Source organism: Nicotiana tabacum, chromosome 11, assembly GCF_000715075.1.
Source record: "Nicotiana tabacum cultivar K326 chromosome 11, ASM71507v2, whole genome shotgun sequence".
Taxonomy (NCBI): Eukaryota; Viridiplantae; Streptophyta; class Magnoliopsida; order Solanales; family Solanaceae; genus Nicotiana; species Nicotiana tabacum.
The window spans coordinates 163105037-163122236 of record NC_134090.1 but is presented as its reverse complement, the minus strand read 5'-3'; the positions used below and the strand labels follow the sequence as shown (position 1 = coordinate 163122236).

The window sequence follows — 17200 nt, the reverse complement described above, 5'->3', positions numbered from 1 at the left end:
AATTACGCGTACGTATATTCGTATTATATACTTTTTATAATTACCGGAGATCGTGCCACGCGTACGTGTACACAATAAAATTGTTATAGTTTTTATCAACAAACATATGTTCGAAAAATAAAATCAGGAACATCATCACCCTTGTATTTAGATAATGAACTGCACATCTCGGGTTATATGAAATTATTTAATATTTTTTTAAAGAAATTCATTTTATTAAATATTCACTCGAAATTGCGCGTACGCATAATCCGAATTTTTGCTTTTAAAAATATAATCAGGGTGCGCGAACGCATCCCTGTTTGCGTAAAATTTTTGGTAACAATATTATGGATTTTCCACAAAATTGTTTATTAGGGGATTCATATTTTAGGGGATGCCTTTAAATTCTTAAAAGAATTCATGATTTATTAAATATTGCCCGTTGACTATAATTTCCGAATATTAATTATGTTCATCCCAAGACTATTCAAATTCAAAATAAAGACTAAGAACATGATTAATACTACTCTTCACAAATACGACATATATATCTATATGCCCGATAATGAATTATATATGAAACTAAAAATGATTTATAAAGGGAAGAATATTTTTTCAAGAACTTTTATTATTTTTTTTTAATGCAAGTCCTATTTCTAATTGTCGTTGATGTAAAGTGTTGCAATTTGTACATCTCATTTTTATTTTCATATACTTGCTTTTAATCCAATAGGCCTAATTATTTATTTAGGATGGTAAATAAGCATTAAATTGATAAGAAAGGGAATTATTATACAAATTGATTAACAACATTGCCTTACATGTCATATGTTCATATTTGTATGTTTTGAAACATTCGTAACACTTTAACATCATAATGTGCCATAACAACTCAACTTACCGTCCACTAATGGTTCTATAGATACCTGTTATGATGCCACATATGAACGTACAACTTATATCATTCCTTCCACAACTAAATCAGATGATCAGAATAAACTAGCAATATGGTTTTTATATTTTTCACGCTATTCTTTATTCAACTAACAATGTCACAAGGCCTAATTAATGGCCAATCTTTATATCATGTTTCTTACCTTGACAGTTCAAACATGACAAAACTAATGAGATGGAGAGCTAACATTATTACAAAAACTTATATAAATTTCAAGGTAAGACAATTAACTCATAGTTATCAAACTGAATTCACTACTAATTATCTAACATGAAACAAAATGAAATTTAAACTGGTGAACTTGGACAAATGGAAAAACAGAATTGCAATTCAAGCTTCATTGATTAGTCATGTTGAATCTCTTTCCAACATGAAATTTAAAAGACATGTACCTGAAAATGAAGGTGGAAGGAGTAAATTTCAGCAGTAGCAGCAGTAACAAACTCAGCAAAATACCAGTATTCCCACAGATTTGAGCAATAATAAGACCCGAAGAAAACAGATGCACAGTACAGTTAAATAATAAAAAAAACTTCAGATGTTTAACTGAACCAGTGGAACCAAAAAAAAAATTGAACAGATTCAACAAAAGAACAATATTTCAGATTTCAGTTTCTTTTCGGTTTCAAATTCCCATTTTTCTGATTTTCTGTTTCTGCTGTTGTATCTGTGTGTGTGCGCGACTGTAACCCTCCTTCAAATTTATTATGACTGTAACCTTTCCAGTCCCCTTAAGCTCTACTTATCTATCTGAAAACTGTATCTTTTCAGATTTTTTCTCTTCCTCTCTAAATTTCTTAAAGTCTGTCTAAATTCTGTTCTGAAATCTCTCCAAAAAAAAAACTGCCTTAATCTGCCCATCAGATCCTGTATTTATACAGGTCTGCCCCTTTTCTTGTTAGTGCTACATGGACCCCTTTTATCTTTTAAAAACAGAAAAATTCCATTAAAAACCTCTTTTTCTACTTTAAACCCCATTAAGTTAACTTTTCCCTGATCTTCAGCAGTCTATTACCCTTTGTTTCCCATTATCTCATTAAATTAAAATCCATTAACAAACCACTTTCAGCCCTCTATTATATCATATTACCTTCACTGTTTCGTTACCAGTAGTACCCCTGAAAACCTACTGTTATTACTGAAAAATCAGAACCCACTGTAAAACAGATTCTATAATCTGTATAAACTTAATTATCCTTCTGATTTACAGCTATAACCAATCCTATGATTTTGAGACAGTATATCACATTTCTAATAACTGATTGACAAGAACTGAATTTAAACAGGGGATTCTCAACTGAACACTGAATAAAACACCCTTAACATTACACAGAACATGCAGGATTATTTCAACTGAAATTCAAAACTGAACTAAAAGCAAACAAATACAGGAGCATTGTCAATATACTGACAATGCCCTGAAACTTAATGTTCAGGAAACAATATACATACAACATTTATTCTGACAGACTTATTGAAATGTAAACAAAGGTGATTTAATTGACGAGTATTAATTAAACTGATTGTCTACAACAATTGTCAACAAGCAGTCTATAGAAACAGATTATTTCAATCAGTATTAAGGAGAATTCATAATATAACTAATCGACGAACTTAATCGAGTCGATTACACATATTGTAAATAATCATACCATCAGAAACAATTTACTTATTATATCATATAGACGGGTAGGAGACAGAATCAAAATAGAAGATGTGAAAATTACAGTCTAATAAAACAAACACAAAACACACATAGAATACAAAAAGAAAAATAAAAAAAAATACCTCTAAATCTTTAAATTTACAGACTCGGACTCATCTTGGATTCGGACTTTGTTTGAAATCAAACAGACCTTAGTCGAAGTATTTTCCACTGAAAATACTTCGACTAAGGTCGATTAAACCTCAATCTTTATTCAACTTGGACAGAATCCAGAAGTTTGGTATTTCTAGGGTTCCTGAAGGTTCGATTTGGGACTTAACTATTTCTGGTCAGATTCGAGGGGGACCAAATACAAAACACGGGTGAGGGTAGCCTAGGGGTCATTTGGTGCCAGTTTAGAATAGATCTGAGCTTGTTCTTGTTTGGTCCGAACCTTCAAAAGAAGATTCGAAGAGTTCTGAGGGGATTCGAACCAAACCGATATCAGATCCATAACGAGGCATGCTAGGGGGTGCTATGGTGTTAACTAGGGGTTATTTGGTTTAGATCTGAGCTTGGCTCGAATCTTCAAATGAAGATTCGAGAACCTTCAGAAAGATTCGAGCCAAGTGGCTAGCATATCTGGATAGAGGAGGTTCAGGGGGTTCTAGGGTGTTATTTTGGTGACCGGCGGCATTGATGCCGCCGGGTTTCAGGCGGCGGGATCCTAGGGAGGCTAGGGTTAGGAGTGGGGGTTTGGGGGATGATGATGAACAGCGTAGGAGGGGGGGTGTTTAGTTTGGGGCCGGGGTAGGGGCCTGGGACTTATATAGGGGTGGGGTGGATTGATATTGTCCGTTGGATTAGATAGAATGAAGGGCCAGGATCAATTCATTAAACCAAACGATGTCGTTTGGTTTAATGCCAGGGTCGGCTGAGTCGGGTTACTGGATCGGGTTACGGGTTACGGGTAAAGGGGGTGAGATCTTGACCGTTGGTTGGATTTGATCCAACGGTCCCCGAAAAACTACGACCAAACGCTGTCGTTTCGGCTCGTCTGGTTTGGACCAGACTTGGGCTGCCTGGATTGGCTAGGGGGGGGGGTAATTTTGGTTTTGGGCCTGGATTTTAATCCAGGTCCGATTTTGTATATATATACATTTTTTTCATTTTTTCTAATTTAAATTTCTAAGTTTAATTATAAAACAATTTTAACTTCACAAAAATATATTAATTACTCTATAACAATTATTTAACACATAGACAAAACATCAATCACACAGAGGAAAATAGAACTATTGCATATTTTTTGTGATTTTATTTAAATTATCTTTTAAATGCATAATTAAATCCTATATGCATGCAACATGTATTTTATTTTATTTTTCATTTTATTATAACAAAGTAAACATTTATGGACATAATACAAATATTTAACACCATGCAAATTCAAGAATTACACAGTAAAAGAAATTTATTTGATTTTTTATTTATTTTGGAGTAGTTTTCGTAAAGGCAAAAATCACGTGCTCACAGGGATTATTTATTTAATTTAGAGTCGCCACTTGGGAAAAGGTTTGGCTTTTGGTGTCCCAAGTCACCGGTTTATCTTGAATCCCAAATCGAGAAAATTTTCGACTTTTCCAAATGAAGTCTACAAACCAGAAATTCTAAGTAAGGAATTCTGTTGACCCGAGGGAAGGTGTTAAGCACCCTCGAATCACGTGGTTCTAGCACGGTCGCTTAAATTGTTATAATGGCTAAATATCTGATTTAAATACATGTTATGACTTACGTGCTTTTATTAAGTTTAAACCGCTTTTATTATTATCATTTTTTTTATTTTTATAGAATTGCAACGTCGTGGAAATGCATCTCGAACCACGTCACAATCAATGCACCCGTGGTCGTCGACACATTTTGACTCCGTTGAGATTTGGATTAAGGTCACATCAATGTGCACCCGAGTTTAAGACTGTAATTTAATTAAGCCGCGCCTAAGGAGTCTAACGCGTTGTAATTCTTGGGAAAGGCCATGAAATTCACTAACCGGCCTGTCCCGAATTCTAAGTATTTATTATGGCTAGTTATTGAGGGCCCCGCAATTTTGCATTTTTTATTTGGCGAGGCTCGTCTCTATTTTAGAAAGGATATCCTAAAGTGGCTACATTTCTAATGCGTTTGTCTCTAAAACTAGAAGAAAAAGGTACATGCTAATTTAATTATATGCTTGGGCCCAATCCGGATTCTTATTAATTTCTGATTAATTATTTACAAAGTGGAGAAAACATTATACTTCATGGAAAAATGCTTTGATTTGACAAAGAAATCACATACGAGCTGACAAAATGCTATGCTTACATCCAAAACATTTCTTGAATTAAATTTAAACTAGACTCATTTAGGCTAGATTAAGGGAATTAACCACTAGGCATTATTACTAATGGGGATTCGAACGTGCTTATATATACTGCCTAGCAGGTCCTGATAAAAGAACTAAAATAAAACAGAACATCATTGTGTAAGGTGGAAGTATTCTATCCTATGCATATCATTATAGCTAAAAAGGAATCCGGTCAGTCGCTATGTCAATTATCCGTACATTCTACGTACTGTACCATTACACACCTCGTACCAACAAACAACTATAAACTAGGATGCAAGAGGCTAAAACTCAGTTAAGTATAAACTAACTAATCTTTTGCTATTGAATTACACACTAATTAATTTATACAAAAGAAATCAATATACCATGAGCATTACAAACAGACATTTAAACTTCTTCAAACTCCTTTCATTTCATGCTTTCGAACTGTTACAGTTAACACCAACATGGGACTCGAAATGTGTACCTGAATACTGAAATGCAAAGAAGAAGTGGAAGCAGAAGGGTCAGCAGCAGCAGAAAGCAAAATAGCAGCAACAACAACAAGCGAAGCAAGTTGAATCAAGAACCCAACTAGACCAAGTTCCAGAGTAAACCAACAGACAACCAGCAGACTCAATTGGATTTAGAAGAAATCAGTATTGAACAAACAGGTCAAGACCAGTGAAATCAAGACAGTAGAGAAGAATGCAATTTCTAGTTTTATCTGTCTGTGTTATCAAACAAAAGTCCTTTTCCAGTTTTCTGTTTTTCAGAACTTCAACTCTCAATCTCCAAACTAAGTTTTCTGTGTGTATTCTCTTTTTGTGTATTATCAAACTGTGTTCTTATCCTCCTTAGTTCTCTCTCTATCTCTCCTGTGTTGTTATCCAAAAAAATCCTCCCCAAACTGATGGAAGTCCTTCCCTTTTATAAGCCTAAAATCAACCCTTTAACAGCCTGTTCGACAATTAGAACACCCCTCCCATGTGCTATCCTTTTTCAGATTCTACTTAGCTATTTAAGTATCAACAAACCCCCCCATGATATTCCCTGGCAGTATTACTCTTTTAAGTGAGGTTTAATACTTCTTAAACTAAAGCAGGGTATGGACAGCAGGGGTGTGTTCTAACAGCACATGCTGTCAAACTATTTTAATTCAAAAAGGGCCTTTATGCACATGTTGTGCACAAGTGCACATGCTATCAATTCAGATTGCAATTAGACAAAACCAATCCCTTTACATTTCTGATTCAAATACATCAAAGGTAAGTAGCTATAGTTGATTCTTAATTCGAACAATGTTCAGCAAGACAAATCAAGCTGTTACCATTCAAACAACTAGAAACTATTTGACGACATGTATCGAATCGACTATACCAGTTACAACATACACAATCAAAGCCAAGGATTAGAATCAAACAGTATCAACAAGGGGTCAGATTGCACATGTCACTACAGAGGTTAACTCGGGGATTGATTACTCAAACAATTTTGATTCAGTCAATTAGGCAGCTCACATACACACACATTATCAGTGAATGAGGAAACATTCGATCAAACAAAGGGGTGCAGGCAAGGTGGACAATCAACAGTTGATAAAAATTCAAAGACACAAATTACAAGACATCCGGCCATACGAACAGACCTTTAAACCACACACGTACTGAATAACAAAGAGAAAGCAAACTTACCTTAAGAACTTTGAAAGAAGAAACAGAAAAATCAACTTGTGTTGTACAGACCCTTCTCAAGGTTGAACGGACTTTAATAGAAGTGTTTCTCAAATGAGAAACACATTTGAGAAACACTTCGATTAAGGTCCATTAGACCCTAATCTCTTGGTTTAAACAGGCACGGAACAGGCACGGGACAAGCACGAGGGACCCTTAATCGAAGTGTTTCTCAAATGAGAAACACTTCGATTAAGGTCCATTAGACCATAAACTCTTGGTTTAAACAGGCACGGAATAGGCACGGAATAGGCACGGAACAGACACGAGGACCCTAGGGTTCAAAACATCAGATCTGGGATTCGTGTTTCTCTGGTCAGATTCGGACCAAACCAAGCATGGTTTGGTCACGAGGGGTGTCTGGGGATTGTCTAGTGTGAAGTTGAGGTCGATTGGTGTAAATCAGGTTCCGACTCGAATCTTCAAATGAAGATTCGAGAAGGTGGGAGGGGATTCGAACTAAACGGTCAACAGGTCCATGTTCAGGGGGGTGAGATGGTCCTATGGTGTTAAGGGGAAGGCCACCGGCGTTCATGCCGCCGACTTTCATGGTGAAGAATACAGGGGCGGCTAGGGTTTGGAGGGGAAGGGGATGAGGACGAAGGTTGGGGTCCTGGATAGGGGGGCAGGGTACGATAGGAACCTTATATATGCAATGGGTGGATTGGTTCCAACCGTTGGATGAGGCGAGATGGACGGCTTGGATCTGAAGGCTTAAAAGAAACGTCGTCATTTGGCTTAGTAGGGGTCAGAATTGGTTCGGGTAACGGGTCGGGTAATGGGGGTTATGGGTGAGGGATCCGGACCGTTAGATCGGCTTGGTTTGAACGGTCGTGATGGATTGGTATCGAAACGACGTAGTTTTGGTATTAAACTACGTCGTTTTGTGGCCTGGGGTGGGTTGTTCGGACTGGTGGCTTGGGCTGTTCATTTGGGCCTCAGATTTTGCAAAAATGGGAATTGGCCCAAATTCATTTAAGACAAATTTTAACCTCTTTTCTTTATTTCTAATTTTCTTAAACGCACAACCTAACTAAATAAAACTAAACACCATTAATTAACACTTAACGTATTTATGGCACGCATATAAAAATGTTAAAAGTAGGTAAAATTAAACAAGGCAACAAATCAGGACAAAAAATGCGTATTTTGTGATTTTCCATTTAACAAATGGATTACGGTTCAAATTACGCGTGACACATACATTTTTTGTGTTTTGTTTTAATAAAAAATAAAAATGGGCAAAAATCGTAAATAATTAACAAAGTGCCATGTAAAATCCAAAAATTGTACAACAGGACCATTTGTTATTATTTTTATTTCTTTTGGAGCGATTGTCGCGTAAAACAAAAATCACGTGCTCACAAGTATATGTGACTGTTCCTATGCAGCTCATTATCCACCTTACAAACTTTGTTGGGAATGCTAAAGCATATAGCGATTGTTCCATAAACTCCCACTCAATTGAGTCATAGGTTTTCTGCATGTCTAACTTCATCATACATCTAGGGGATATACCTTTCCTCCCATATCCTTTAACCAACTCATGACTCATATCCTTTAACCAACTCATGACTCAGAATAATATTGTCTGTGATAGCTCTCCCAGGTACAAATGCAGCCTGAGTATTATCTACCAAGTTATCCATTACACCCTGCAGCCTTCTAGTTAATACTTTTGAAATCATCTTATAAACCACCGTGCAGCATTCTGAGTCATAACATAACATTATTGTTTTGACATAATTGCCTTACGATAGTTTTGCGATCATTTATAAGAATATATAATATGTTTATGTCATGCCTCAAGCTCTAAACTAGCTCGTTTATGAGTTCAATATAAAGTTTGATCTAACTAACTGTTCAACAAAATAATTTATAATTAGTCAAATACGAAAAAGGAACATGAGCCAGAGAAATCATGACACATACTATCTTCGAATGGAATTAAAAAGAAAAATAAGAAGCAAAAAGTAGTGGTGATAACTCTACTTACTATACAACACAGGAACTTAAGTGATTGACACAATTTATGTGGAAGGTTATTCGAATGCAAATTCATCCACCTAGCATAAAGGCAATTACATCGAAGTAACCATCAAACTTTAAACTAATGGCAAATCTTTAGCCATATGGCACAAAAAGGTACGTGCCTAAAATGAAAAAGAGTTATATAAACGTGGGAACAATCTTGTACAAATCTTATGTACAAGATTCTTATCCTTTCTCAAATTCTTCAACCCTTAAAGTTAAGATTTTAAGTTGATGAGCTTTTTATTTTTAAACAGATAATTTATTGAATTTTGAATAGTTACTTATACTTATTAAGTGAATTTTTAAATATAAATATAATATTTAGGTCAAAATTATTGAATTCTAACAAACTCGTAAGAAGAATTCTAGGTTCGCCTTGGTAGAAGCGAATTCAGAATTTAATTTTTATGCGTTTGAATTTACTATTCTATCATATTTCATCTAATATAATGGATTCAAAATTTATTATTTTTATATATTTAATAATATTTTCAGATAAAAATATAAGGTATAAGCTAAAATTATGAGTTCATCTAATTCCGTAGCTTCTACGCTGGATAAACCCCTAAGCCACGATAGCATAGACATACAACCCACAGGTCATTTTTGAAGTAACAAAAAGAAAACACCCCCCAACCCCTAACAAAAGAAATATTCATACTATATTTTTCTGGACTAGTATTACATCAACTTGATGTTGATAGGTACTTGAGTGACTGTAATAAGCATCTTTATCGAGCTTCGCTTCTCAGCTATATTTGAAACTTTCCTTCTTGGCCAATTATTATGATAGGTGATGTTTTTTGTTTGTTTATGTGTTAGTTATAAATATTCCATATTGAAAGGGATTAAAATTTATTAGATGTGCAAAAATGATACTCCCTCCGTTTTAATTTATGTGAACTCATTTGACTTGGTACGGAGTTTAAGAAAAGATAGAAGACTTTTGAACTTTTGATGTAAAATGAGACACATATATTTTGTGTGACTATAAATTATTGCATAAAGGTAAATTAATTTCAAATAAGGAAAGAGGTCATTCTTTTTGGTACGGACCAAAAAGGAAATAGGCTACGGATAAAGTAGATTAAAATGAAAGCTGCAAAAAGCAACTGACGTGTTTTTAAAGGATAACTAGTTAACCATCTCTAGGTGTGGGAACAAATGCCCGGAAATAGAAATGTATTATATTTCATTTCGCTAGTAATAAGTGGCACGAATACTATCGAGCTAGGGATACGATGAATAGTCAAAATTTCTCCCCTCTTAATTAAAGAATTGAAATTTGAGTTTTAAAAATTAAGGACTTTTCGATAAAAATGATTAAATCAAAAAAGAAAATGTCATGTATAAGTAATTGAAGAATTTAACAATACGCAGCTAAAGAGAGAAATTGAGATTAAAAATTGAGAGAGAAAATCAGAGAAGAGCAATGCTCTGTTTATTGATATAACCGACTGAGAATAGAAAGAAGAAGAAGCTACAGTATTTAACTGACTAACCACTTAAGGACATCTGTACATCACTAACTAACACCACAGTTAAGTTAACTAACTACAGTTACAGTTAAGCTAAGCTAACTAAGGTTAACCTATATTCTTTACACCTCCCTCAAGCTAGGACTAGGAAAAATGTTGAGTAGACCTAGCTTGGACATCAAATATGAATGCTGAAGTCGACCAAGTCCCTTTGTGAGTATATCAGCTTCTTGCTCAGCTGTAGGACAATAGAGAGTGGAAACAAGACCATGTTGAATCTTTTCACGAATGAAATGACAATCAATATCAATGTGCTTCGTACGTTCATGAAATACAGGATTGACAGCAATAACAAGAACTGATTTGCTATCACTATAGATAGGCACAGGGGAATTATGATCCACTCCTAGCTCCTTGAGTAAACCAATAATCCATGTAATTTCTGCAACAGTGGATGCTAAGCTGCGATATTCAGCTGAGCTTCTAGAAATAGTGGACTGCTTCTTAGACTTCCAAGAAATCAAGGAAGAGCCAAGCTTAACGAAATAACCTGTGACTGACTTTCGTGTGTTGGGGCATGCAACCCAATATGCATCACAAAATGCTGTAAGTGATTCAAAACACTTAGCAGCCAAGAAAACTCCCAACACAGGACTATTTTTGATATATCTGACCACCTTGAGTGCAACTTCCATATGAGAGACCTTAGGACTATGCATGAATTGGCTCAAACTTTGGACAGCAAAAGAAATATCTGGCCTTGTAACAGTCAAATAAAGAAGCTTTCCCAAAAGCCTTTGATATAGCCCTGGATCAGTCAATAATGTGTCATCAGAAGTACTTGTATGAGTGTCAAATTCAGCAGTAGTAAGCTTCACATTTGGCTCCATAGGACAGGACACAAGTTTAGAGCCTAAGAGCCCCAACTCAGCTATGAGTTCTAGGGCATACTTGCGTTGATGCATTAATATACCATCACTATTTCGTGCAAATTCTATGCCTAGGAAGTACTTAAGCTCTCCTAGGTCTTTAATCTTAAAAGAAGTTTGTAAATCATCCTTAGTCTGTTGGATCATGATGGGACTATCTCCAGTGATAAGAAGATCATCAACATAGACGAGAACAACCACCATGTGATCTCCTGCCCTTTTGATCAATAGAGAATAATCTAAATGACTCTGTTGAAATCCAGCATCCACCAAGGCTGATGTGAGCTTGAGATTCCATTGTCTAGATGCATGCTTAAGTCCATAGAAGGACTTAAGTAGTTTACAAACTCTGAGTTTAGCCTTTGGTCCATTGAAAACTTGAGATACTTCCATATACACCTCCTCAGATAAATCTCCTTGCAAGAAAGCATTGTAAACATCCATTTGATGAATAAACCACTACCTTGAAGCTACAATAGACAACACACTTCTAACATTAACCTTTAGTCTAAGCCTCCTCTCTAATTATACCCTTTATCCACCAATCGAGCTTTGAACCTTTCAACTTCACCTGATGTCTTATATTTAATCTTATAAACCCACTTACATCCTATTGCCTTTTGTCCTTGCGGCAAGGATACCAGTTCCCAAGTCTTATTATCCTCCAAGACCTTGATTTCTGCCTACATTGGCTCTACCTATCTCTTGTCCTTACTGCCTCTGAATATGATGTAGGTTCCATCTCCACTGAAAAATTTGCCAAATAGCTTTGATAGTTTGAAGAAATAGCTTCATATTCAATCATCTCTGAAATAGGGTACTTGCAGAAACTTGCAAAGCTTTTCTTGTCATTTCTGACATAATCCTTAAGCCATATGAGAGACTTAGATACTCTTGTGGATTTTCTAGTTTCTTCAACAGGATGTAAAATAAGAGAATCACCAGGACTATCCACACTGTTATGTTCAACAGGATGTGAGATGTCCTGCTCATTTGAGAGAACTGGAGTCAGAGTAGGAGAATATGGCATATTGGTTCCCTCAATATGAGTATCAGTAGCAGAACTAACCACTATTACATTTGGTTCTTCATCAAAATCTTGTCTTGGTACTGGAGTTATATCCAGGAATAATGATTCTGATGATTCTTCTGCCGAATGAAAAGGAAATATATCCTCATAGAACAATACATCTCTGCTTATAAAAAATACTCTATTCTCCAAATCCAAAAGTCTGTAACCTTTCTGATGTGCAGCATATCCTAGGAAGACTGGCCTCATAGCTCAAGGAGCAAATTTATCATGGCCTGTCAGATTAGTAGCAAAACATAGACATCCAACTACCTTTAAATGTGTCAATGAAGGTGGTTTACCCAGAAGTAACTCATATGGTGATTTATGTCCCAGGACAGAGGAGGGAATTCTATTGATTATATATACAGCATCATCAATACAATGTCCCCAATATCTAACAGGTAAGTGGCCTTGAAATCTGATTGCTCGAGCAGTCTCAAGTATATGCCTATGTCTCCTTTCCACAACTTTATTCTGTTGGGGAGTATCTGGACATGAGCTCTGATGAACAATTTCATGCATTTGAAACAAACCACTACATGCACTATTAAAAAACTCACTCCCATTGTCTGATCTAAACACCTTAATTTGCTTCCCAAACTGTGTTTTGATCATACTAATAAAGTTCCTGAGTAAGAAAATAACATCAAATTTAAGTCTCATAAAAAACACCCAAGTCCATCTGGTAAAATCATCAACCAATGTAAGAAAATATTTCATGCCATTATGAGTAGCAATCTTATAAGGTCCCCACATATCTATATGGATCAAATAAAAAACATGTAAACTTCTACTAGTGCTAGTTGGAAAAGGTAATTTAGTTTGTCTAGCTAATTTCACACTTAGACAGCGAGTCATTATCTATTTTACCACTATAATGTTGTATACTAGGAATCTTTCTGAGAACTTGAATTGGAACATGTCATGTCCTTTTGTGCCATATCTTCATGCCTCATTTACTAGTTGCTACAAAAGCTCTATTCATTGTCTTCCCTAATGCTGCTGATAATATGTACAAACCTTCTTCTTTTCTACCAATCTCTTTCACCCTCCCAGATAAGAGATCCTGAAACACACAATATTTAGAAAAGAAAGTAACACTGCATTTGAGATCTTCTGTCACTTTAGAGACTGCCATGAGATTGAACTTAAAAGCTAGTACACATAACACATCTTTCAGTACATCACTTCCAGTGAGTTGACACTCTCCCACATGTGAGATTGATGCTGAATCTCCAGTAGGTAACTGCACTTGCCCAAAATTTCCTACTGAAGTTTCATTTTTCAGTAAACTCTTATCACCAGTCATGTGGTTAGTAGCACCAGTATCTACTATCCATTTGCAAAGTTCTAAGTTCTCACATATGGCTACATTACCACAAAAACACTTACCTGCCATGTTTGCACTAGCTCCTGCAGTAGAACCTTTGCTCAGCAACTGCAACAACTGATTATACTGTTCTTTGGTGAAAAATTGAGCTGGTTCAGCATTGCTACTTGGCTGATATATGTTTGTAGTTGGTGAAGTTGTCATTCCTTACTGTTCAGCTCCATCTATCATGACTGCATTTGCTTTGTTCTTCTGCTTGAAATCAGATGGATATCCAATAATCTTGTAACAGTTCTCCTTCAAGTGCCCTGTCTTGTTACAAAATTCACACTTTATCAATTTATAACATTCATTTCTAGTATGGCCTTTCAAATGACAAAAATCACATTCTAAACTATAGTTTCTCCTTGGTCTAGATATAGATTGGGCAGTAAACAAAGCAGTAGGATCATTATGTCTAGTTTGCCCATAGGTACTACCAGTAAATGATTTCCTGCTTTCTTCCTGAACTACCATAGCATAAGCCTTATCTATAGATGGCAAACTTGACATTAATAGAATCTGACTCCTTGCTTGCTCAAAGTTATCATTCAATCCCATCAAAAATTGTAGCAGTCGTTGATACTCCAATTGTTCAATATACTCAGTGGCTGATGTAGGAGGTGGCAGTATTGAGTCATATTCTGCCCAAAGATCTTTTAGTTTGGTAAAATAAATCGATACTGATGAAATCCCCTGTGTTAAGGTAGATATTTCCTTATGCAAGTAATACAATCTCGATGCATTCACTTTGTCAAAACGCTCCTTGAAAGCAGCCTATACCTTCTGTGCATTCGAAGAAAATTGCACTCCTGTTACCAAATCTCTGCTCACATTGCTCATGAGCCATGAAGTCACAATTGCATTGCACCAATCCCACTGACTTCCCAGATTTGGACCAAAATCCTCCTTCGATGTTGATCCATCAACCAAACACTTTGTTATTTCCTAACAATGCTACCTTCATTGCACGACTCCAGAGAGAGTAATTTTCCATACCTGTCAAAATGAGTCCCACAGACATTGATCCCGGACCATTAGACGCATGCAAGTAAAGAGGATGATTATGATCTAACACAATCGAGCTAGGTGTCGCTCCGATGCTCGCATTATCTCCATTGTTCGCATTATCGGTCGAATTCTCAGGAATCGCCATTGATAGACTACAAATTACGGTTCAAAGCTTCTGAACTTGAGTAGATTCTCTCGAACTATCTTCAATTCCGCGAAGAAATTCCCTAGAATCACTCGATTAATGCTCTGATACCATGAAGAATTTAACAATACGCAACTAAAGAGAGAAATTGAGATTAAGAATTGAGAGAGAAAATCAGAGAAGAGCAATGCTTTCTGTATATTGATATAACCGACTGAGAATAGAAAGAAGAAGAAGCTACAATATTTAACTAACTAACCACCTAAGGACAGTTGTACATCACTAACTAACACCACAGTTAAGTTAACTAACTACAGTTACAGTTAAGCTAAGCTAACTAAGGTTAACCTATATTCTTTACAGTAATCGTGTTCTTTCTTATACTAATTTATTAATGAGTTTGAAAAACTCACCTGAAAGGAGTCAATAGGTGATCAAGAAGGCTCACGACCAAAGCATGTGACCTCTATTGCATTTTGGAGGGGTGCTCGCCTAAGGTTGACTCAAGTGATTGAGCCTATGTCATAATCTGTGACAGTGGAGGTTTGCGTTCGTGCGGCCCCTGCCAATTTTTTTAAAAAAAGTTTGAAAAACTCTCGAAATTAATTTTTTAAATTAATGTGTCTTGAACTCAATATGTAGAGAAATTTGTGGGATTTTCCGTAGTTGGAGAGTGAATTTATTATATTTTGAAAAAAATATCTAGGATCATGACTGAATTATAGTACTAGGAAATTAGTTGAAGAGGCCAGATGTCACTAAAATGCTGTGATTCAACAGTGCAATCAATGAATTTGAAAATTAATGCATGCAACAACTAAACAGTAACAGGTCAATCAATTTTGTATCCATTCAAGTTGGTGCCTTCTTTATAGGAGACATCAATCAAGTAATACCACTATTTCTATGTTTGAATATTAGATCCCAAATCTTGATCTGAATGCACTGAAAATACCAAGTACATTAGTGTTATATATTAAGTGGTGACATATCTAAAATTTAGACGATTAGAATTCTACATTGAAAATGTGAATTTTGAAAACTAAAATGTATATTTCATTTCAAAAGAGTGAATTTATTATTATTATTTGGGAGCTAATAAGGTTTTCTTTTATTATGATCTTTTTAAAATAGTTTTTAAATATTTTAAATTATTAATTATTGGGACTTATTGTACTTTAATATTTATGTAGTTTCTAAATATGTAAATTTTATTTTTGAAAACTTAAAGAATCGATCAATACGTCTGAATTCATCGAAAATTAATCAATTTAACTTTTATATTCTGAAAAGGTTCAGATAAATTAAAATGGAGGGAATATGTATTTTCCAGTTCTATCTATACTTTTCTACTTTAAAGATGGGGTTCTGCTAAATCAGCAAATCCATGATTAAACATGTCACTAATTTTATGATCTATTAGTTGCTTAATAAATTACTTTTTTTTATTTTTTATCATTCGTTTAGCTATGTGTATTCTAGGTTTCCTACTACCAAGGATTATAACACGATAGATAGGGTTTTTCACCCTTAAATAAATGTCTCGGATTTAAGCCTTGAAAACTAAAAAAATTCTTGATAGGAAGCGCTTTCCCCTTTAATAGGCCTTACGTAGCACCAATCCGAATTAATAGGAGCCCTCGATATGAATACTGAATACCGGGTTGAAAATAACAAAACAAGGTTCCCTCCCCTAACCCCCATATAAGGAATATATAAACTAGTTCAGCTTTAAAGTATCAGATTGACTAAAGGTGATAGTGAACAAGAAAATTTGAAATATGAAGACGACATTAATTTGAGGATGTGCTCAAGAAAACTGATTCATTGAACCAGCAGAAGAAGTCAATGAATTTTCTTAAGTTTCATATTATTCTATGCTGAGTTTGGCTTCATCGTTAACTTATATGCAAAAGAAGCAACTGCAAAAACTATTTTAATAATAAAATCTTGTAAGTTATTCATGTGCTTGCTTTCTACAAATAATTTGATCCTGCGAATAAAGACTGCTACATAATTAATATATATATTTTAGACATGTTTGCAGAATGTTTGTGGTATTGTCTAATAATTTCATGACATTACATAATGACCAAAAATATTTTTTTATTACACCCTTCTATCACATCTTTTATCTATGTTCAATGAACAATTTCTCATGTTTTACTCCATTTTTTAGGTCAATTGTAGGGACCCTATTGTCTAGGGAAAAAACTGCCAAAACTTAGCAAAACTTAGTATATAGGTGTCAAAGATTTTAAGGTAAACAAATACTAAACAAATCAAAATAATATAGCACAATACTTTTGTCGTTATTATGCTACATTATAGATTATAGATAGGAGTTGGAAGTTGAACGAGAGAACAAAATACAAAATATCAAGCGGCTAATTATATTGGAGAATTTGAAGATTTCAGTATATAGTACTCCAATAATAGTAAGAGGTTTAAGATACAACATCTAATTTATATTGTCACATTG

At 35.1% G+C, this 17200-nt stretch overlaps 1 protein-coding gene and 1 non-coding gene across 2 annotated transcripts; one reads left to right on the top strand and one right to left on the bottom strand.

Annotated features, from left to right (window-relative positions):
• Nucleotides 1-13730: 13730 nt before the first annotated feature.
• LOC142166113 (uncharacterized) lies at nt 13731-14718 on the bottom strand. Its single transcript, XM_075224531.1, has 3 exons — nt 14524-14718; nt 14346-14471; nt 13731-14258 (listed from the first exon to the last, which is right to left on the bottom strand). The coding sequence occupies exons 1-3, from the start codon at nt 14716-14718 to the stop codon at nt 13731-13733; spliced, it is 849 nt and encodes a 282-aa protein (XP_075080632.1).
• Nucleotides 14719-15123: 405 nt separating this feature from the next.
• Nucleotides 15124-15283, top strand: LOC142166744 (U1 spliceosomal RNA). Its single transcript, XR_012697126.1, has one exon. It is a non-coding gene; the product is annotated as a U1 spliceosomal RNA (small nuclear RNA).
• The last annotated feature ends 1917 nt before the right edge of the window (nt 15284-17200 follow it).